We start from the raw sequence: 21,689 nt of genomic DNA, 5'->3' as shown, positions 1-21,689 counted from the left end.
TCAAAGGCCGCCTGAGCCGGGCACGGCCCTCCCTGTAGTTCTCTGAGCCCGTCCTGCCTGCGGCCAGGCCCGCTTCCCTGAACGCCCCGCACCCTCCCCTCTCTCCCTTACTCAGGCCCGGGAGAAGTTTAGCTGTAAAACTGGTTTTTCAAAGGACCAGTTCCTGGTTTTATTTATCTTTTCTACATCTTTTGGGTTTCTATTTCATTTTGCATTTTTAAACTCCCTCTTATTCTTTTCCTAATTTTTTAAAAAATTTTAAGGTTGAATACATAGTTTGTTAATGTCTGTTTTTTAGAAAATAAAACACTGTTTTGGGGGGCTTCTCATGGTCTGTTACATAATTTGTAGTTCCAATTTTCATGTCCTTGGGTCTAAAGTTTTGGTGCTATGGTGAACAGGACATTTTTCTTATAACATTTACACAGTAGCTGGTCAATAAGACGATGGTTTCCCTGGTGTCCGTGGCACACTGTGTAATACAAACTACAACCGTGTGTGCTGTGCGGAGTGACCACCTGCTCCTTCAGTCCCCTCTCCTGTGGCCGACTGGGCTCTCGGCTGAGTCCCTCGTGTCCCTACATACGGGCAGCGGCAGCTGTGGGGCAGTTTGTCTGGGTTTTCACCCGAATCCGGCTGCATCTGGCAGGCTCCTGGTCACGAGTTCAGAAGCGGACTCGGCTGTCAGGGGCTCGGGGGAGTCTGGGCAGCTGTGCAGGGAGCCTGGGGGCCCGGATGTGGGAGCAGGCGGGTGCGATGTCAGTGCTGCCCCTCCGCTCCCAGGAAGGAGCTGGCCTCGCCTGGCCCTGCACGGGGCGGCGGGAGGGGTCTGGGCTCAGCCCCCGCTCTTCTCTCCACACCTCCTTCCCTGTCTCCTGCGGGACCACAGGGACACGCTGCCTGCTTGACAACTACAGCCTCCTCTCGTCCTGGTCTGTGGGGCCCTTGGAGGGTCTCACGATTGAGCACGATGCTGGCTGTTGTTCCACAGTCGTCAGCGGATGCACACGTGTGGACATATTCACCACATAATTCCCGGCTGCTTGCTGAACTGTGACCCCATCACACCCCCTCGGGCTGCATCTCCCCGTGTCCAGGCTTTGCTGTGCCGGTCCCACTCAGTCTGGGCGCATCGCTGCCCTGCATAGTCAAGTGTGCACAGAGCCCCCTCCCTGGGCCATGTGACCTGGGGGACCCTCGGGTGGAGACAGGGCTGAGCCTTGGGAACCAGCCGGGTGCTGGGTCCCCGCTGGGGGGACAGGAAAAGACCAGTTCCTGGTCCCATTAAGTCTCTTCCTTTCTACCCAACGGCGCTCCTGTCTGTGATTTCGTGGGTTTGGTTGCTTTCCTCATTTTGTGGGTCCTGTGGGTGTGCTTCCTTGCTCTTTCCCTGGTTTCTGTCCTTTGCTGTGTGACTGTCCCCTACTCAGGGCTGTGGGCCGTAGTTGGATTCATGTGGCGTCTGTCTGTCTCTGGCTCCAGTGTCTGCACTGGGTCAAGCTGAAGGTAATGGAGGCCCAGGCAGTGGGGGGACGGGCAGGGCCTTCCTGGCGGGAGTGTCCTGGGCCCGTGAGTCCAGTACGGGCCAGGAAAGAGCTGAGGCCAGGTGAGAGGGTCCCATGGCGCATGACCACCCGCCGGCTCCCCCAGCTCCTGAAAGGCCGGGCCTGTGGGCGCTGCCTCTGCCGAGTGTGGAAGGGCCGTACCTCGTATTTGCCTTTATTCTCCGCCTTCACCTTCTCCAGGTCCAACAGCAGCGACCACACTCGACCCCGCACCTGCGGGGGGATCCCCTTAAAGACCCGCTTGTGCATCTACGGGAAGCAGAAAGCTCTGGTGACCAGGCCGCAGGGCGACCCCGCGCACGAGATGGAGTGGGAGGCATCTGGAAGATTCTGGCCTCTGGCTCCGTGGTTCTGTGACCAGGACCCAGGCCCAGAAAGGGTTACGGAGGGTCTGGGCAACAACTGACATGGTCCCTCAAACGTCTTTCAGACAAGAGGCAGCTCTGTGCTCTGCTTTGCCGAAGCTGGTGTCCCCGTTTGGCAGACGTTGCTGTCTCGCACAGACACTCACGTATTTGCAGCAAGACCCCTGCCAACGGTTCAGCACCAAGCGTCCTACAGCCACTTTCTCTCATTAACGTCCTAAATTCTCCCGCTGAGAGGGCCAAGCAGCCGCTTTTGGAGCAGGTGATGCAGCAGGAGCGAGTTTACCTGCTCTGCACGCCCTAAATGGCCACAGTTGTTACAAATAAACTTCTCCTCCGCTCTTGTGTATAACGTCTCCACAGGCACCGAGCTCGGGGAGACGCTGCTCTGGGAGTCCCCGCTGTTCTCCAGCGCTCGTGCAAGCGAGAAACCTTTCTCCCCTACTTCTGCTTTGGTGGGCTTTTTGGCTCCGCACTCACCAAGAGACAAACCCACTGGGTTCGGTCACAGTTTCTCGGGAGACAGTGGGTCTACCTAGACCTGGGCCCCGTCTCCCACAACTAGGAGTGGACGAGGCCTCAGGGGACAAGGTGGACAGCGGTCCCGGCTTATCCATCCCATCGGGGCCCTGCCCTGGGGTGGCCTTGGCTCTGGCCTCAGATTCTCTCCAGGTGAGGTGACCCTGTGGGGTGGGCAGGGAGGCTGTGGGCTGCCCTGGGGACACAGGCCCGTGGTCCTTTGGGCTCAGGACAGGGTGCAGCCTGCCAAGCGCTCAGGTCCTACCTTCTTGCTGCCTTGGTACTGCCCCCAGTCCCTCAGCATCTTCAGCCACTTGTCGGCTCGCCTGATGTCTCGGCGTTTGTGCTGGGAAATGAGAAATGGTGGTGAGAGCCCAGCTGCCCGCTTCCTAGAGGGGCCCTAGTGCATCAGGTCACATCAGGTGCCCTGACATGAGGGAACTCAAAGGGGCCAGAAAAGGCGCCGACCCTCTCCCACAGACCCCCGGGCCTGCCCCGGTCCCAGCCTCGAGGTGGGGTCCTGGTGGCTGGCAGGCAGTGAGCCCTAAGCTGGGTGTGAGGTTCTGGGACAGGTGGGTTCAGTAAACAACGTCCCCTCAGGACAGTTCTGGGATCGGGGGTGGCAGGAACTGCGGGCCTGCACCCACGGCCACCTCCCGCCTGCGCAGCAAGGCCAGGCTCTTACCTTCGCCTCCTGGGTGGTGAGGCGGGGCAGCTCCTTCTCACTGGAAGGCAAGAGAAGCAGAGCCCTGAGGCCCTGCACCAGGCCAGGGGACACAGAAAGACAGGGCCTGCCCCCAGCCCCCAAGTCTGGGCCCTGGATTCTGCGGAGGGAGGGCTGACCTAGGAGGGAGCCCAGACACAGGGCAGAGGAGGGCAGGGCGGCCAGGTGCCTGTGGCTGGAGGCAGAGCCCTCCTTGGGTGCCTGAGAAGGGCCAGTGCTGGTGCGGGGGTGGGCTGCGCCCAGACAGCAGCCCCACAGGAGGTGACCTGCCATTGTCCTGGGGTCGGGCTGGCCTGAGAACCACTGGGTGAGCCAGGGTGCCCCCTGTGGCTATCCTGCTGAGGTCTGCACACCTCCCACAGGGTCTGCCTGTCCAGCGTCCAGCCTGCCTCTCCCTCCCCGGCCGCCCACCCTCCTATCCCTGATGTCACCCATTTCTCGTCGTCACTTCAGCTACTCGGGCCCACCTTTTAACGCTTGTGCTGTCAGAACCTCTGAGCAGGACCCGCCCCTGATGGGTCCAAACGGCTGCTTGTCCACTGGGTGATGGGCAGTGACTGAGGCCCGCGGGCAGCCAGATTGGCCCCACACCATGTCTGCAGCCTCTGGCCCTTCCAGGCAGTGTCACCACATGGCCTGCTGCACCCTCCACCTTCATGCTGCACTCCCACGGCGCCTCCTCTCTGTCCTCCCTCCACCTGCCAGGCTGCTCCTCCACTCTCCATGCTCCACACCCTCCCTTCCCTCCCCTCCTGATCAGGCACCTCCTCGCTGGCTTCTCCCCTGCAGGTCTGACTGGTGGTGTCTCCAGAGAGCACCGCAGAGAACTTGGGGCTGACAGAGGCCCTGGCTCAGGCGTCTCAGGTGAGCGCCTCCCCCGGGCCTTGCCCTGCTCTGGGCTGTCCTCCCCCAGAGAGGAGGCCCCATCCCAGGAGCCCAGCACCTTCGGTCCTGTCCCAGGCTGGCTCCGTCCAGGGGCACATGCCCCACCCAGTCCCATCTCCCTCCAGCCTCCTCTCCTCTCTGTCGCCACCAAGGCCCGGCCTCCATCCCCAATCTCCTCCCAGCCCCAGACCGGGGGTCAGGCCGTCTTCAGCTGCCTTCCAACTCCGCCTGCCTCTGTCCCCTTCCCAGGAGGTTCCCAGGCCAGGTCCTATCTGAACGCGCCCCCTGCCCATCCTGTCAACGCCAGAGGCCACATCCCTGGCTGCCCCTTGTGCCTGTGCCCATGTGGCCGCTACACTGGAACCACCTGTGCCCTTGGAGACCTGCTGGACAGCTGCCCACAGGCTGGGCCAGGCGCCCCTCACTCTGTGGTCACAGCCTGTGGAGCCACTGCTGGCCAGGCTGGACGTGCCCTCTGACTGTGGGAGGTGGACACCATCACGCCCTCCCTCATGCAGGCGTGGAGGCCACACTGCTGAGTGTCCCAGCCCGGCCAGGGCCCTGCTCCACCCCTGCCCACCATCCTGAGGCCACTTCTGGTCTCTCAGCTGGAGCCGACTGTAGACCCTGGACTGCAGTGGGCACCAGGGGACGAGGCTCTGAGCTGGGGAGACGGGTCCTGCCTCCAGAGAGGTGTTTCCACCAACAGAAACCATCCCTGAGATGAAAAGAGCGGGCGTCCAGGTGACTCACTGCAGGAAACCGAGGCGGTCGGTGACCTTGGAAAGGGGCAGCTCGGGGTCTTCCTGAGGATCCACTGGAACCCCTGCCTGGCGTCCCTGCAACCCAGAGGGGGCAACGTGGTGAGGGCGCGCCAGAGCCAGGGACCAGGGGCAGGAGGGCACAGGGCGGCTCCTCCCTCCCCTGTCCTGAGGGAGCTCTGGAACCTGCGACAATGGGCACAGACTGAGGGATGAGGACGCACCTTCCCGAATGGGAGCAGCCTGACAGCCTCCCCTGCTCCTGCTGTGTGATTCCACCTGGGCCCCACCTGCTCCCGCTGTGTGATCCAACCTGGGCCCCACCGGCTCCTGGAGCTGTGATCCTTATCTAGGATATCAGTGCTCCTGCAGTGTGATCCCACCTGGGCCCCACCTGCTCCTGCCGGCCATGGTCTGCCCCCCAGGCCGTACCTGCTCCTAGAGCTAGGATCTCCTCCTGGGCCTCACCTGATCATACTGGGCAATTATTTTTGCTCTTTCCAGGGCCAGCAGGGTCTCTGGGTCTTCCTTCATGTCTAATATGCAAGACAAAAAAATCCAAATGTAGCACCGCACTCAGAGCTTCAGAGAGCAACCTGTGTGCCCCGCTGCCAGCCCCCCGGTCTGTCTGATCAGAGAGCGGGCAAACCCGCAGGCAGGGCGGGCGGCATCCGGCTTGGCGGAACACAGGTTCACACTCACACTTTCTCGCACTCCCGCTTAGGGGCTACCCTCCCAGCCCCCTGGGACTTCTGTCCTCGTGAGATCAGAGTTCTCGTCAGCTTATGAGGAGGGAGAAGGTGGACCCAGGGGCTCAGATGACCTGCTGACCGGCAGCCTGGTGTGCACGCTCCGGGCCCAGGGTGGCACTGAGCAAAGGAGTGTGCGGCTGCTGGCCGATGATTCCCGCAGGCGCACTGGGAATCCGACTGTGCTCTGAGACACCAAAAGCACAAGCAACACAAGAGCAGATGAGTCAACGGGACGCCAGCAACACGCAAACTGCTGTGCTTCAGACAACACCACCGAGGAGTGCAGAGACGGCCCGCACGAGGAACGAAGATGTCTGCCAATCACCTGTCTGATCAGGGCCTGCTGTGCAGAATATATAAAACTCCCCAACAAACGACAAATAGCCCAATTCGAAAGAGGACAAAGGTCGGAGGGACATTTCTCCAACGTGATGTACAAACGGCCGACAAGCCCGTGAGGAGGTGCTCAACGGCACTGGCCCCCAGGGAAATGCAGACGGAAACCATGAGACCCCACTTCCCGCCCACTGGACCGGCTCTCACCAACGGATGGACAGAACGAGTGTGGGGGGGAGAGGACCTGGAGCCTCCGCGTTGCTGGTGGGAATGTCAAATGGTGCAGCTGCTGCGGAGACCGGTTTTGTGGTTCCTCAGAAGTTACACGTAGAGTTACCACGTGACCCAGCAATTCCACTCCTAGGCACTCGCCCAAGGGAAGTGAACACTGGTCCTCAAGCCAATATTTGCACACGCGTGTTCATGAAGACCTTCTCACAGTTGCAAATAGGTGGAAACAATGTGAGCTTCCATGCACGGATGAAGAAACAGACACAATGGGCTCCACTCTGTGCAATGGAGTCTTACCCACCACAGAAAGGAGTGAAATCCTGCTCCTGCTACAGCACGATGGACACGGTGCTGAGCAAAAGAAGCCAGACACAAAAGACCCATGTTACAGGATTCCACTCACGTGAGATGTGCAGAATAGTCAGACCCACAGAGACAGAGAGGGGTCGGTGGTCGCCAAGGGCTCGTGGAGGGAGAATGGGGGTACCTGCTCACAGGCAAGAGAGTTCTTTATGGGGCCCTGAAATGTCGTGGAAATAGTGGTGAAGGTTGCACAGCTCTTAAATACTCTGAAAACCACTCAACTGCCTACTTTAACAGCTGAGTCTGATGGTTGGTGACGTTAGGAAAAGCTGCTCTCAGAGCTGGGCTCCCACTGGCTCAGCCCCGGGACCGCGACAGGGGAGCTGGGAAATAGCATGGAGACTGAGAGAGCCGTCAGAGGCGCTCCTGGCCACAGAAGCCCCTTTGCTCCTGCCCTCGTAGCTCCTCCCTGGGCCACACCAACCCGGGATGTCCCCACTGTGGGGGTCTGGAGGCCAGAGGCCCCTGGCTCGAGCCTCTGGGAGCTTCCACAGACCAGGTCACACCCGGTCCTTCACAGGACACGAAACTCCCACATTGATGCCATCCACTTAACTGTAACTGGTTCTGGCTGGTGAACGAGCTTAGACAACACCACCAGCCAGTTAGGCGATAGGAGATTGGGTGTGAGGAAAGGATCACATGTCTGACCTCCAGCCACCTCTGTGCCTGTGAGACCTTCTCTCAAGTGGAGGGACCCCGGGTTCCTGGATCTGACTGGGCACCAGAAGGAGGGGCTCCATTTCCCCCTCACATGGAAGGAAAACAGCAGCTGGGACAGGAGGGCCTGTAAGCTTCCAGAACCAGGGGCCAGGGCGATAAGCCTCTAGAGAAGCAGGGACAAGGTGACATTGGGGGAGGCCTCGTGCCCAAGCCCCACCCTGCAGGACAGATGATCATCAGCGGGCTGTGTGTCCAGAGTCACGAGAGGCTGTACAGTGGAAGGCCTCAACACTAGCATCACACAGGGCAGGGGTCAGAGAGAGCAGGTGGGCTTGGCTAGTATCCCGGCTCTACGTCAACTGCAGCCAAGGACAGGGGCGGCGCGGGCAGCACCTCACACGAAATCCGTGGAAGGCTGTCTGAGCCCGGCAATGCATGAGGACTCGGGGTTTGGTGTGACCTTGTCTGGGGTTTGGTGTGAACTTGGGGGCGCTGTCGTTCCACCCGACAATGGGGCCCCTGGGTCAGCGTGCGGGTCAGCGGAGCTGGGCCCGAGTTAGCCCTTAACCCCTGAAGGTCAAGGGCCCCAGGCGGAGGGTCCCGTCACCACGCAGGGACGGGTCAGGAGGGAGAGGAGTCGATGCTAGTGTTCAGGCCTTTCACTGTACAGCCTCTCGTGACTCTGGACACACAGCCCGCTGATGATCGGCAAAGCACCCGGGCGCACATGACCACGGTCCCCTGGGGGATGAGCCCCGTCCCCAGAACCCTGGCCATCCTTCCCTCCTCCGCTCCCCCCTGCCTGTTGGCTGTACGTGGAGCCGACTGGCGTCCATGTTGCACACCTTCCGTCTGCAACTCAAACTCAGTACAGCACGTTCCCACACCAGCCTCATCCAGCTTCCCCGCGGTTTCCAGTCTGACGACCGACCCAGGCCTCACAGGGCTACGACCTCCACTGGGACCCCACCCTGGCCTCTCACTGCCTGCTCTGGGCCTGCCTGGGGCCTCTGCTCTTCCTCTCTCCTCCTGCTCCATCCTCCTTCACCCTGCCCCTGCATCCTCCTCCACCCTCCTCCGCCTGCCCTTTCTCATCTGCCCTCCTCCTCTCCCTCTCCCTCTCCTCCTCCAACACGCGCCCCCTGCTCCGCTCTCCTCCATCCTTCCCCACCCTCCTTCATGTCCTCCAGCCTTCCCGTCTGCTTCCTCCAGCTTCACATCCTCTTTCTCCTGGTTCTCCTTCGGCACCGTCTCACCCGCCACCTCCGTCCATCTCGTCCCCCTCCTGGGCCGCCCTCCCCATCCTCTCTCATCACTCCTTGATCCTCCTCCTCCCACGTTCGCCATCCTCCTTCTCTCCTCCTCCACGTCCATCCACCATTTCTCTCCTACCCCTGGATCTTCCTCCTCCATGCTGCCCAGTCATCCTCCTCCTCCTCGTTTCAAAGGGACTCCAACCTCTTTCATACTCCTCCTGTCCCTACTGCCCTGCTCCACCCTCTCCTCCTCCACCTCCTCCACTATCCACCTCATCCTCCTCCTTTTGGTCCTCCCCACGCTCTCTCATCACTCCTCAGTCCTCCTCCTCCTCCTTCCATCTCCCCCATCCTCCTTCTCCTCCTGCCCTTCCAGCTACGTCCTCCTTCCTCCTCCTGCGTCTTCCTTCTCCATCCTCTTCCATCCTCCTGGTGCTACTCAATCATCCCCATCCACCCACTGCATCCACCCCCTCCTCACTCATCACTCCTCTCTCCTCCTGCTCCTCCTCCTCGACTCCCCTCGTACATCCACCCCCTAACCCTCCTCCTCCTCCTCCTCCTCCTCCTCCATGTATTCCTCCATGTTGGTCAACCGTCCTCCTCCTCCAGCTCCATCCTCCTCCACCTTACTCCCCCTTCCACCCCCCTCCCCTACTTACCTCCTCCTCCTCTTCCTCCTCCTCCTCCATCCTCCCTCTCCTCCATCCTGCAGATCATCCATCCTCCCCCGCTGTCCTCTGCATCCTCCTCCTCTACCTCCTCCGCGACTGCCCTGTTCCTCCTCCTCCTCCTCCTCCTCCTCCTCCTCCTCCTCCTCCCCTCTTCCTCACCTATTCTCCTCCACCCTTTCCTTCGGCTCCTCCATCTGCATCATCCCTGCTCTCTTCTTCCCTCCCCCTCCTCCTCCGGCATCCCTCTCCTGCTCACCCATCTACCCCAGAATCTCCTCCTGTTCTCCTCCTCCACCACCCTCCTCCTCTTTTCTCCTCTATCCTCCTCCCTCCTCCTCTCTCTCCCTCCTCCTCATCCTACCCCTCCTCCACCTGCAATCTCCTCCTCCTCCTCCATCGTTCCCCATCCGCCCCTCCCTCATCTACTCACCTCCCTCTTCCTCTCCTCCTCCTCCTCTCCCTCCTCCACCTCGGGCCCAGTTGTCCAACCTCTGACCTCAGCCTCCTCCCACGGGCAGGGGCAATGCGAGCAGCACCCTCACCCCATGGACCGGGGACGGCTGTCTGAGCCCGGCTCTCCATCGGGGCTCGGGGCTCGGTGTCACCTCGCCTACAGCCAAGGGAGGCCCGTGGCACCACCCCTGGCGGCCACTGTCCCCAAAGTCACGCTCACCTGACTGACCAGTCGCGGGCGCGAGCTGCGCCTCCTCCACGAACTCGACACTCGCGTCGAGGTGGGCAGTGCGAGACGGCAGAGCCGCTCACAGAGGGCACAAGTGCCTCCAACTGCTAGGGACGAGAGCAGACAGGTTGCCGGGCAGCGGGCGGAACTTGGGGGCGCTGCCGTTCCACCCGACAATGGGGCCCCCGGGTCAGCGTGCGGGTCAGCGGAGCTGGGCCCGAGTTAGCCCTTAACCCCTGAAGGTCAAGGGCCCCAGGCGGAGGGTCCCGTCACCACGCAGGGACGGGTCAGGAGGGAGAGGAGTAACATGGTCGGCAAAGCACCCGGGCGCACATGACCACGGTCCCCTGGGGGATGAGCCCCGTCCCCAGAACCCTGGCCATCCTTCCCTCCTCCGCTCCCCCCTGCCTGTTGGCTGTACGTGGAGCCGACTGGCGTCCATGTTGCACACCTTCCGTCTGCAACTCAAACTCAGTACAGCACGTTCCCACACCAGCCTCATCCAGCTTCCCCGCGGTTTCCAGTCTGACGACCGACCCAGGCCTCACAGGGCTACGACCTCCACTGGGACCCCACCCTGGCCTCTCACTGCCTGCTCTGGGCCTGCCTGGGGCCTCTGCTCTTCCTCTCTCCTCCTGCTCCATCCTCCTTCACCCTGCCCCTGCATCCTCCTCCACCCTCCTCCGCCTGCCCTTTCTCATCTGCCCTCCTCCTCTCCCTCTCCCTCTCCTCCTCCAACACGCGCCCCCTGCTCCGCTCTCCTCCATCCTTCCCCACCCTCCTTCATGTCCTCCAGCCTTCCCGTCTGCTTCCTCCAGCTTCACATCCTCTTTCTCCTGGTTCTCCTTCGGCACCGTCTCACCCGCCACCTCCGTCCATCTCGTCCACCTCCTGGGCCGCCCTCCCCATCCTCTCTCATCACTCCTTGATCCTCCTCCTCCCACGTTCGCCATCCTCCTTCTCTCCTCCTCCACGTCCATCCACCATTTCTCTCCTACCCCTGGATCTTCCTCCTCCATGCTGCCCAGTCATCCTCCTCCTCCTCGTTTCAAAGGGACTCCAACCTCTTTCATACTCCTCCTGTCCCTACTGCCCTGCTCCACCCTCTCCTCCTCCACCTCCTCCACTATCCACCTCATCCTCCTCCTTTTGGTCCTCCCCACGCTCTCTCATCACTCCTCAGTCCTCCTCCTCCTCCTTCCATCTCCCCCATCCTCCTTCTCCTCCTGCCCTTCCAGCTACGTCCTCCTTCCTCCTCCTGCGTCTTCCTTCTCCATCCTCTTCCATCCTCCTGGTGCTACTCAATCATCCCCATCCACCCACTGCATCCACCCCCTCCTCACTCATCACTCCTCTCTCCTCCTGCTCCTCCTCCTCGACTCCCCTCGTACATCCACCCCCTAACCCTCCTCCTCCTCCTCCATGCATTCCTCCATGTTGGTCAACCGTCCTCCTCCTCCAGCTCCATCCACCTCCACCTTACTCCCCCTTCCACCCCCCTCCCCTACTTACCTCCTCCTCCTCTTCCTCCTCCTCCTCCATCCTCCCTCTCCTCCATCCTGCAGATCATCCATCCTCCCCCGCTGTCCTCTGCATCCTCCTCCTCTACCTCCTCCGCGACTGCCCTGTTCCTCCTCCTCCTCCTCCTCCTCCTCCTCCTCCTCCCCTCTTCCTCACCTATTCTCCTCCACCCTTTCCTTCGGCTCCTCCATCTGCATCATCCCTGCTCTCTTCTTCCCTCCCCCTCCTCCTCCGGCATCCCTCTCCTGCTCACCCATCTACCCCAGAATCTCCTCCTGTTCTCCTCCTCCACCACCCTCCTCCTCTTTTCTCCTCTATCCTCCTCCCTCCTCCTCTCTCTCCCTCCTCCTCATCCTACCCCTCCTCCACCTGCAATCTCCTCCTCCTCCTCCATCGTTCCCCATCCGCCCCTCCCTCATCTACTCACCTCCCTCTTCCTCTCCTCCTCCTCCTCTCCCTCCTCCACCTCGGGCCCAGTTGTCCAACCTCTGACCTCAGCCTCCTCCCACGGGCAGGGGCAATGCGAGCAGCACCCTCACCCCATGGACCGGGGACGGCTGTCTGAGCCCGGCTCTCCATCGGGGCTCGGGGCTCGGTGTCACCTCGCCTACAGCCAAGGGAGGCCCGTGGCACCACCCCTGGCGGCCACTGTCCCCAAAGTCACGCTCACCTGACTGACCAGTCGCGGGCGCGAGCTGCGCCTCCTCCACGAACTCGACACTCGCGTCGAGGTGGGCAGTGCGAGACGGCAGAGCCGCTCACAGAGGGCACGAGTGCCTCCAACTGCTAGGGACGAGAGCAGACAGGTTGCCGGGCAGCGGGCGGAACTTGGGGGCGCTGCCGTTCCACCCGACAAGGGGGCCCCCGGGTCAGCGTGCGGGTCAGCGGAGCTGGGCCCGAGTTAGCCCTTAACCCCTGAAGGTCAAGGGCCCCAGGCGGAGGGTCCCGTCACCACGCAGGGACGGGTCAGGAGGGAGAGGAGTAACATGGTCGGCAAAGCACCCGGGCGCACATGACCACGGTCCCCTGGGGGATGAGCCCCGTCCCCAGAACCCTGGCCATCCTTCCCTCCTCCGCTCCCCCCTGCCTGTTGGCTGTACGTGGAGCCGACTGGCGTCCATGTTGCACACCTTCCGTCTGCAACTCAAACTCAGTACAGCACGTTCCCACACCAGCCTCATCCAGCTTCCCCGCGGTTTCCAGTCTGACGACCGACCCAGGCCTCACAGGGCTACGACCTCCACTGGGACCCCACCCTGGCCTCTCACTGCCTGCTCTGGGCCTGCCTGGGGCCTCTGCTCTTCCTCTCTCCTCCTGCTCCATCCTCCTTCACCCTGCCCCTGCATCCTCCTCCACCCTCCTCCGCCTGCCCTTTCTCATCTGCCCTCCTCCTCTCCCTCTCCCTCTCCTCCTCCAACACGTGCCCCCTGCTCCGCTCTCCTCCATCCTTCCCCACCCTCCTTCATGTCCTCCAGCCTTCCCGTCTGCTTCCTCCAGCTTCACATCCTCTTTCTCCTGGTTCTCCTTCGGCACCGTCTCACCCGCCACCTCCGTCCATCTCGTCCCCCTCCTGGGCCGCCCTCCCCATCCTCTCTCATCACTCCTTGATCCTCCTCCTCCCACGTTCGCCATCCTCCTTCTCTCCTCCTCCACGTCCATCCACCATTTCTCTCCTACCCCTGGATCTTCCTCCTCCATGCTGCCCAGTCATCCTCCTCCTCCTCGTTTCAAAGGGACTCCAACCTCTTTCATACTCCTCCTGTCCCTACTGCCCTGCTCCACCCTCTCCTCCTCCACCTCCTCCACTATCCACCTCATCCTCCTCCTTTTGGTCCTCCCCACGCTCTCTCATCACTCCTCAGTCCTCCTCCTCCTCCTTCCATCTCCCCCATCCTCCTTCTCCTCCTGCCCTTCCAGCTACGTCCTCCTTCCTCCTCCTGCGTCTTCCTTCTCCATCCTCTTCCATCCTCCTGGTGCTACTCAATCATCCCCATCCACCCACTGCATCCACCCCCTCCTCACTCATCACTCCTCTCTCCTCCTGCTCCTCCTCCTCGACTCCCCTCGTACATCCACCCCCTAACCCTCCTCCTCCTCCTCCTCCATGTATTCCTCCATGTTGGTCAACCGTCCTCCTCCTCCAGCTCCATCCACCTCCACCTTACTCCCCCTTCCACCCCCCTCCCCTACTTACCTCCTCCTCCTCTTCCTCCTCCTCCTCCATCCTCCCTCTCCTCCATCCTGCAGGTCATCCATCCTCCCCCGCTGTCCTCTGCATCCTCCTCCTCTACCTCCTCCGCGACTGCCCTGTTCCTCCTCCTCCTCCTCCTCCTCCTCCTCCTCCCCTCTTCCTCACCTATTCTCCTCCACCCTTTCCTTCGGCTCCTCCATCTGCATCATCCCTGCTCTCTTCTTCCCTCCCCCTCCTCCTCCGGCATCCCTCTCCTGCTCACCCATCTACCCCAGAATCTCCTCCTGTTCTCCTCCTCCACCACCCTCCTCCTCTTTTCTCCTCTATCCTCCTCCCTCCTCCTCTCTCTCCCTCCTCCTCATCCTACCCCTCCTCCACCTGCAATCTCCTCCTCCTCCTCCATCGTTCCCCATCCGCCCCTCCCTCATCTATTCACCTCCCTCTTCCTCTCCTCCTCCTCCTCTCCCTCCTCCACCTCGGGCCCAGTTGTCCAACCTCTGACCTCAGCCTCCTCCCACGGGCAGGGGCAGTGCGAGCAGCACCCTCACCCCATGGACCGGGGACGGCTGTCTGAGCCCGGCTCTCCATCGGGGCTCGGGGCTCGGTGTCACCTCGCCTACAGCCAAGGGAGGCCCGTGGCACCACCCCTGGCGGCCACTGTCCCCAAAGTCACGCTCACCTGACTGACCAGTCGCGGGCGCGAGCTGCGCCTCCTCCACGAACTCGACACTCGCGTCGAGGTGGGCAGTGCGAGACGGCAGAGCCGCTCACAGAGGGCACGAGTGCCTCCAACTGCTAGGGACGAGAGCAGACAGGTTGCCGGGCAGCGGGCGGAACTTGGGGGCGCTGCCGTTCCACCCGACAATGGGGCCCCCGGGTCAGCGTGCGGGTCAGCGGAGCTGGGCCCGAGTTAGCCCTTAACCCCTGAAGGTCAAGGGCCCCAGGCGGAGGGTCCCGTCACCACGCAGGGACGGGTCAGGAGGGAGAGGAGTAACATGGTCGGCAAAGCACCCGGGCGCACATGACCACGGTCCCCTGGGGGATGAGCCCCGTCCCCAGAACCCTGGCCATCCTTCCCTCCTCCGCTCCCCCCTGCCTGTTGGCTGTACGTGGAGCCGACTGGCGTCCATGTTGCACACCTTCCGTCTGCAACTCAAACTCAGTACAGCACGTTCCCACACCAGCCTCATCCAGCTTCCCCGCGGTTTCCAGTCTGACGACCGACCCAGGCCTCACAGGGCTACGACCTCCACTGGGACCCCACCCTGGCCTCTCACTGCCTGCTCTGGGCCTGCCTGGGGCCTCTGCTCTTCCTCTCTCCTCCTGCTCCATCCTCCTTCACCCTGCCCCTGCATCCTCCTCCACCCTCCTCCGCCTGCCCTTTCTCATCTGCCCTCCTCCTCTCCCTCTCCCTCTCCTCCTCCAACACGCGCCCCCTGCTCCGCTCTCCTCCATCCTTCCCCACCCTCCTTCATGTCCTCCAGCCTTCCCGTCTGCTTCCTCCAGCTTCACATCCTCTTTCTCCTGGTTCTCCTTCGGCACCGTCTCACCCGCCACCTCCGTCCATCTCGTCCCCCTCCTGGGCCGCCCTCCCCATCCTCTCTCATCACTCCTTGATCCTCCTCCTCCCACGTTCGCCATCCTCCTTCTCTCCTCCTCCACGTCCATCCACCATTTCTCTCCTACCCCTGGATCTTCCTCCTCCATGCTGCCCAGTCATCCTCCTCCTCCTCGTTTCAAAGGGACTCCAACCTCTTTCATACTCCTCCTGTCCCTACTGCCCTGCTCCACCCTCTCCTCCTCCACCTCCTCCACTATCCACCTCATCCTCCTCCTTTTGGTCCTCCCCACGCTCTCTCATCACTCCTCAGTCCTCCTCCTCCTCCTTCCATCTCCCCCATCCTCCTTCTCCTCCTGCCCTTCCAGCTACGTCCTCCTTCCTCCTCCTGCGTCTTCCTTCTCCATCCTCTTCCATCCTCCTGGTGCTACTCAATCATCCCCATCCACCCACTGCATCCACCCCCTCCTCACTCATCACTCCTCTCTCCTCCTGCTCCTCCTCCTCGACTCCCCTCGTACATCCACCCCCTAACCCTCCTCCTCCTCCTCCTCCATGTATTCCTCCATGTTGGTCAACCGTCCTCCTCCTCCAGCTCCATCCTCCTCCACCTTACTCACCCTTCCACCCCCCTCCCCTACTTACCTCCTCCTCCTCTTCCTCCTCCTCCTCCATCCTCCCTCTCCTCCATCCTGCAGATCGTCCATCCTCCCCCGCTGTCCTCTGCATCCTCCTCCTCTACCTCCTCCGCGACTGCCCTGTTCCTCCTCCTCCTCCTCCTCCTCCTCCTCCTCCTCCTCCTCCCCTCTTCCTCACCTATTCTCCTCCACCCTTTCCTTCGGCTCCTCCATCTGCATCATCCCTGCTCTCTTCTTCCCTCCCCCTCCTCCTCCGGCATCCCTCTCCTGCTCACCCATCTACCCCAGAATCTCCTCCTGTTCTCCTCCTCCACCACCCTCCTCCTCTTTTCTCCTCTATCCTCCTCCCTCCTCCTCTCTCTCCCTCCTCCTCATCCTACCCCTCCTCCACCTGCAATCTCCTCCTCCTCCTCCATCGTTCCCCATCCGCCCCTCCCTCATCTATTCACCTCCCTCTTCCTCTCCTCCTCCTCCTCTCCCTCCTCCACCTCGGGCCCAGTTGTCCAACCTCTGACCTCAGCCTCCTCCCACGGGCAGGGGCAATGCGAGCAGCACCCTCACCCCATGGACCGGGGACGGCTGTCTGAGCCCGGCTCTCCATCGGGGCTCGGGGCTCGGTGTCACCTCGCCTACAGCCAAGGGAGGCCCGTGGCACCACCCCTGGCGGCCACTGTCCCCAAAGTCACGCTCACCTGACTGACCAGTCGCGGGCGCGAGCTGCGCCTCCTCCACGAACTCGACACTCGCGTCGAGGTGGGCAGTGCGAGACGGCAGAGCCGCTCACAGAGGGCACGAGTGCCTCCAACTGCTAGGGACGAGAGCAGACAGGTTGCCGGGCTGCGGGCGGAACTTGGGGGTCCTCCCATTCCCCCAAAATGTTCCCACCAGGTTGGCGTCCGTGTCAATGAAGCCCGGCCTGACCTCTTACTTAACCCCCGAGGTTCAAGCGCCCCTGGTACACGATCACATCATGCAAGGACAGGAGAAACCCTGGTGAGTGCTGGCCCCGGGTGTACATGCCCGCTGTTCCCAGTGCGCCAAGCCCCGTTCCCAGAGCCCTGACAGTCCTTTCCCCGTCTCTCCCCCTTCTTCGCATCCGTGCGTGGAATAGACTTATATTGACGTCTCAAACCTGCTATCCTGGATTAACAATCCGTACAGACCGTTACCTCATCTGCCTCAGCCAACTTCCCTGACATGCCCAGTCTGACTACCAGACCTGGGGCTCACAGGTGTCCCGCCTCCACTGGGGTGCCGTCCTGGTCCCTCACTGCCCGCTCTTGGCCTGCCTGGGGTCCCTGCTCTTCCTCTACGCTCCGCCTCCATCCTCCTTCATCCTCCTCCACCTCCACTTTCTCCTCTGTTCTCCTCATCTCTCTCTCCCTCTCCTCCTCCACCATGCTCATCCTGCTCCATTCTCTCCCATCCCCCTCCTCCTCCTTCTTCCTCCTTCTCCTTAATCTCCTCCTCCTCCCACCTCCTCCTCCTCCTGCCCATCCACCCCCTCCTGGATCTTCCTCCTCCATCCTTCCCCATCCTCCTCCTAAATCTATTCCAACCCTTTCCATCCTCCTCCTTCTCCTTCTCCACCATCCCCTCCTCCATCTCCATCCATCTCTTTCTCTTCCTTGTCCTCATACCCTTCCTGTCTCATCACTCAGCCATCCTCCTCCTGCTTCCACCTCCTCCATCTTCCTCCTCCAGCTGCATACGCCTCCACCACACTCCCCTTTCGCTCCTCCTCCATCCATCTGATTCTTCACCTCCTCCATTTTCCCTCTCCTCCATCCTCCCCATCTTGCATCTTCCTCCACTGTCCTCTGCATCCTACTCATCCACCTCCACCTCTAGCGACATGTTCCTCCTGCCCCTCCCTTCCTTCCTCATCTATTCTCCTCCACTCTCTTTCTCCTTCTCCATCTTCTTCCTTCCCCTCCTTCTGCATCCCCCTCCTACTAATCCTTCTCCCCCATGCTCGCCCCCGTCCTCCTCCTCCACTATCCTCCTCCTCTGTTCTCTTCTATCCTCCTCCTTCCTCTTTGTCCTTCTCTATCTCCCTCCTCAACCTCTTACCCCCTCCTCATTCCAAAACCTACTCTTCCTCATCCATCCTCCCCACTTGCCACCTCCTCCTGCCTCTTCCTCCTCCTTCACCTCTGGGCATGTTGTCCGAGCGCTAAACTCAGCCTCCACCTGTGGGCACCAGCACCATTGGCAGCCCCCACCCCATGGAGCTTGTGGAGGGCTGCCCCAGCTCAGCTTGCAATCAGGGCTCAGGGCTCGGTGTCACCTTGGCCACAGACAAGGGAAGCCAGTGCCCCCTGCACCACTGGTAGCCACTGTTCACAAAGTGGCCTGAAGGGAGGAGTGGACAGGCCTTGCTCACCTCTCCGAGCTGCGCCTCCTGTAGGAACACAACACTCACATGGAATTGGGCAGTGTGAGATGGCAGATTTGCTCACAGAGGGCACAACTGCCTTCAGCTGCTATGGACCAGAGCAGAGAATGCCGGGCAGCAGGCGGAACTTCAGAGCATTGCCATTCCACCCAACAATGGGGCTTCTGGGTCAATGTGCAGGTCAGTGGAGCCAGGCCTGACTTAGTCTTTAATCCCTGATGGCTAAGGGCCTCTGGTAGAGGGTCCTGTCACCAAGCAGGGACAGGATAGGTGGGGCAGGTGCTAGCGTGTGAGCAGTGGACCTGGGTGCACATGCCCGCTGTCTGGCTGGACAATCCCTGTCCCCAGAGCCCTCAGTGTACTTCCCTCCTCCTCTCCCTCTGCTTGGGAGCCGTGGGTGGAGAAGACCTATATTGACGTTTCAAACCTCTTACCTTGAATTAAAAACTGGTACAGCAGGTTCCCATACACCCCTCACTCAGCTTCCCTGTGCTTCTCAGTCTGACGACCAGACCCGGGGCTCATAGGGGTACAACCTCCACTAGGACCCATCCTGGCCCCTCACTGCCTGCCCTGGGACCTCTGATCTTCCTCTATCCTCGTCCTCCATCATTCTTCCTCCTACTCCTCCATCCTTCTCCTCCTCCCTCTTCCTCCTCCTCCTTAATCTCCTCCTCCTCCCACCTCACCATCCTCCTCCCTCCTGCCCAGCCACCTCTTTCTTACTCCTTCTGGATCTCTCTCCTCCATCCTTCTCTATCTTCCTTCTCCCTCTCCTCCTCCTAAATCTACTCCAACCTCTTCCACCCTCCTCCAGTTCCATCCTCCTTCTCCTCTTCATTCTCCTGCTCCAAAATCTCCTCCTCTGCCTCCATCCGTATTATTCTCCTTTTTCTCTATCCTCACCATGTCTGTCATCACGCCTCCATCCTGCTTCTCCTCTTTCCCCTCCATCTGCATCCTTCTTCCTCCTTCTACATCTTCCTCCTCCTCCTTCTTCCATCCTCCTCCTGCTCCTCAGTCCTCCTCCTGCATCCATCTCATCCTCCCTCTCCTTGCTCATCAGTCCTCCCTCCTCCTCTTGCATTCTCCTCCTATGTCCACATCCTAACCCTCCTCCTCCTCCATCCTCCTCCTCCTTCTCCATCCTCCTCCATCATACTCCCCCTTGGATCCTCCTCCATTCACGTCATCCATCCTTGTCCTCCTCAATCCGCCCTCTTCTCTATCGTCCCAATCCTCCATCCTCCCCCGCTGTTCTCCGCCTCCTCATCCTCTACCTTCTCCTTTACTGTCCTTTTCCTCTTTCCCACTTCCTTATCTATTCTCCTCCACCTTTTCATTCTCCTCCTCCATTTTCCTCCTCCCCATCTCATCTTTCTTCCCCCTCTTCCTCCTGAGTCCCCCTCCTGCCCATCCTTCTCCCCCATACTCTCCTCCTGTCCTCCTCCTCCACTATCCTCCCCATCTATTCTCCTCTATCCTCCTCCTCTTCCTCCTCTGTCGTAATCTATGACCCTCCTCCTTTTCTTATCCCCTGCACCTCCTCAATCTCCCACTCCTCATCCATCCTTCCCCTTCTGCCCCCTCCTTGTCTATTCTCCTCCATCCTCCTCTTCTTTCTCCTTCTCCTCTCCCTCCTCCAGCTCTGGACAAGTTGTCTAGGCTCTGACCACAGCCTCCCCCATGGACATAGGAACCACAGGCAGCACCCTCACCCCACGGAGCCAGGGGAGGGTTGCCTGAGCCCAGCTTGCCCTTGAGACTCATGGGTTGGTGTAACTTTGGCCACAGCCAAGGGAGGCCAGCATCACCCACCCCGTGGCCACTGTCCTCAAAATGGCCTGAAGTGGGGAGGGAACATGTCATGCTCACCTGACTGACCAGTTGCGGTGTGAGTTGTGCCTCCTGCACTCACATCGAGGTGGGCAGTGTGAGACGGCAGAGCCGCTCACAAAGGAGACAAGTGCCTCCAACTGCTATGGACAAGAGCAGTCAGGGTGCCGGGCAGTGGGCGGAATTTCGGGGTGCTGCCATTCCACCAGGCCATGGGGTGACAGGTGCAGCCTGAAGGGCTTCCCAGCTTCATCCGCATGTCTCTCAGCAGCGAGGTGATAGGATGCCTCGTCATCAGGAGCCACTGTCCTCCCTCAGGTGTCAGCTTCCACCTCATGTCCCTTTGCCGTTTGGTCTTTTAAAGAGCGGGTTTGCGGAAGCACCCTCCACTCAGGAAATCGGAAGGGCAGACATTTCCCTGTTCCGTGCTCTTCTCTGACTCCAATTGCACATTTCCCATGGAGACACCTGACTCTGTGGGGTGCATGTGTCACTTGTCGTAAGTGGCTCCCGGGACACATGTCCCTTTGGAAAGGCTGTTCTGGGTCATGGCAGCATCACACTGTCATCTGTGTTTTCATGGCTGTCAGGCTCGTCCCTCTGGTGACAGTTCCTCGAGTTTTCCTGGATTTTTTTGCTCAGTGATTTCTCCATGTGAACTTAGAGTCAGCTCACCTAGGTCCCCAGATCCCTGAGTGACGTTTTCCTGGGCTCATCTGTACTTCGACATAAAGAGAAGCACATCTTCTCGGGGGTCTCCTGTCCAGCGAAGGGACAGCTGTCCTCTCACTCCCTCCTGGTACTGGACGCCGATGGTGCTGGACTCAAGCGATTCCTGCCTGGGACAGGGAAGGGGGTGGCTGGCTGGCACACGGACTCTCACCTGGCAGGGAGTGGTGGGTGAGGAGTCTCTGTACATCTGTGACACAAAGAACCTCATAAGAGTAACACCAATGCGAACAACCCTCACAGGCACCACGCCAGCTGTGAGTGCTGTTGGCCTGTTGATGCCAACGTCACCCTGCACGGTGGTCGCCCTCCAGCTCTGGCTCCCACAGAGGCAATGAGAACCAGCGCCCTCCCACCTCACAGAGAGGCTGAGCCATTCTCCAGTGTGTGTGCATGCATGTGTGCTGCTCAAGTGTGTATGCTCATGTGTGCATGTGTGAGCACACGCATGCTGTGTGTGCAAATGTGCGTGTGTGAACGCATGCTCATGTGTGCATATATGAAGATGTGCATGCCGTGTGCATATGAACGTGCATGTGTGAATGTACACATGTGCGAGCAAGTATATGCTGTGTGGGTGTGAATGTGCGAATGTGTGTGCATGTGTGTGTGTGAGCAGGTATATGCTGTGTGTTTGAATGTGCACCTGTGAAAGTGTACACATGTGTGCGTGTGTGAGGTGTGTGCTGTGCGCATCTGAATGTGTATGTGTGTGCGTGTGCCTGTTTGTCCAGCTCCTCCTCCGGACTTGGCTGCCTCCCTATGAGCACAGAGCATCTCAGCACTGTCACCTGCTCGGGATGTGCTGGGGGTGCAGACGGAGGTGTGGTGTGCAGGCCCCATCCCAAAGCTCACCCACTGGCCAGGTGTGACACGGGCAGTGTGTGGGGTGCCAGGTTTGCCTGGCAGGGCAGGAACCAACACACCTCCCCGTCACTCACTTCTTGCCCAATCCTCCTTATGAGTGGGGCTTTGAGGTTCCAAGGATTAACACTGTCCGAGGCCATATGATGCGCAGTGCCAGAGTGGGGCGTGAGCCAGG

General features: G+C 60.6%; 1 protein-coding gene across 17 annotated transcripts in view; it reads right to left on the bottom strand.

Annotated features, from left to right (window-relative positions):
- The window catches only part of LOC102150960 (USP6 N-terminal-like protein), a 33,945-nt gene that overhangs the window by 6,829 nt on the left and 5,427 nt on the right, over positions 1-21,689 (bottom strand). For 2 of the 17 annotated variants that reach the window (XM_070230266.1, XM_070230269.1), the window contains 10 exons: positions 19,958-20,837; positions 16,377-16,492; positions 14,168-14,283; positions 11,968-12,083; positions 9,768-9,883; positions 5,288-5,355; positions 4,812-4,897; positions 3,135-3,174; positions 2,715-2,795; positions 1,707-1,814 (listed from right to left, as the gene is read on the bottom strand). In XM_070230266.1, coding sequence (XP_070086367.1) covers positions 1,707-1,814; positions 2,715-2,795; positions 3,135-3,174; positions 4,812-4,897; positions 5,288-5,353 — 381 coding nt within the window. In that variant the 5' untranslated portion in view covers positions 5,354-5,355; positions 9,768-9,883; positions 11,968-12,083; ... (1 more) ...; positions 16,377-16,492; positions 19,958-20,837. Of the gene's footprint in view, positions 1-1,706; positions 1,815-2,714; positions 2,796-3,134; positions 3,175-4,811; positions 4,898-5,287; positions 5,356-9,767; positions 9,884-11,967; positions 12,084-14,167; positions 14,284-16,376; positions 16,493-18,070; positions 18,214-19,957; positions 21,572-21,689 lie in introns of those variants that run through there. The other 15 variants (XM_070230265.1, XM_070230268.1, XM_070230267.1 and 12 more) reach the window with 15 other exon arrangements.

This window comes from Equus caballus, chromosome 12 (assembly GCF_041296265.1).
Source record: "Equus caballus isolate H_3958 breed thoroughbred chromosome 12, TB-T2T, whole genome shotgun sequence".
NCBI classification, from domain to species: Eukaryota; Metazoa; Chordata; class Mammalia; order Perissodactyla; family Equidae; genus Equus; species Equus caballus.
The sequence above is the reverse complement of the archived record's forward strand: the minus strand, read 5'-3'. Positions and strand labels throughout refer to the sequence as shown.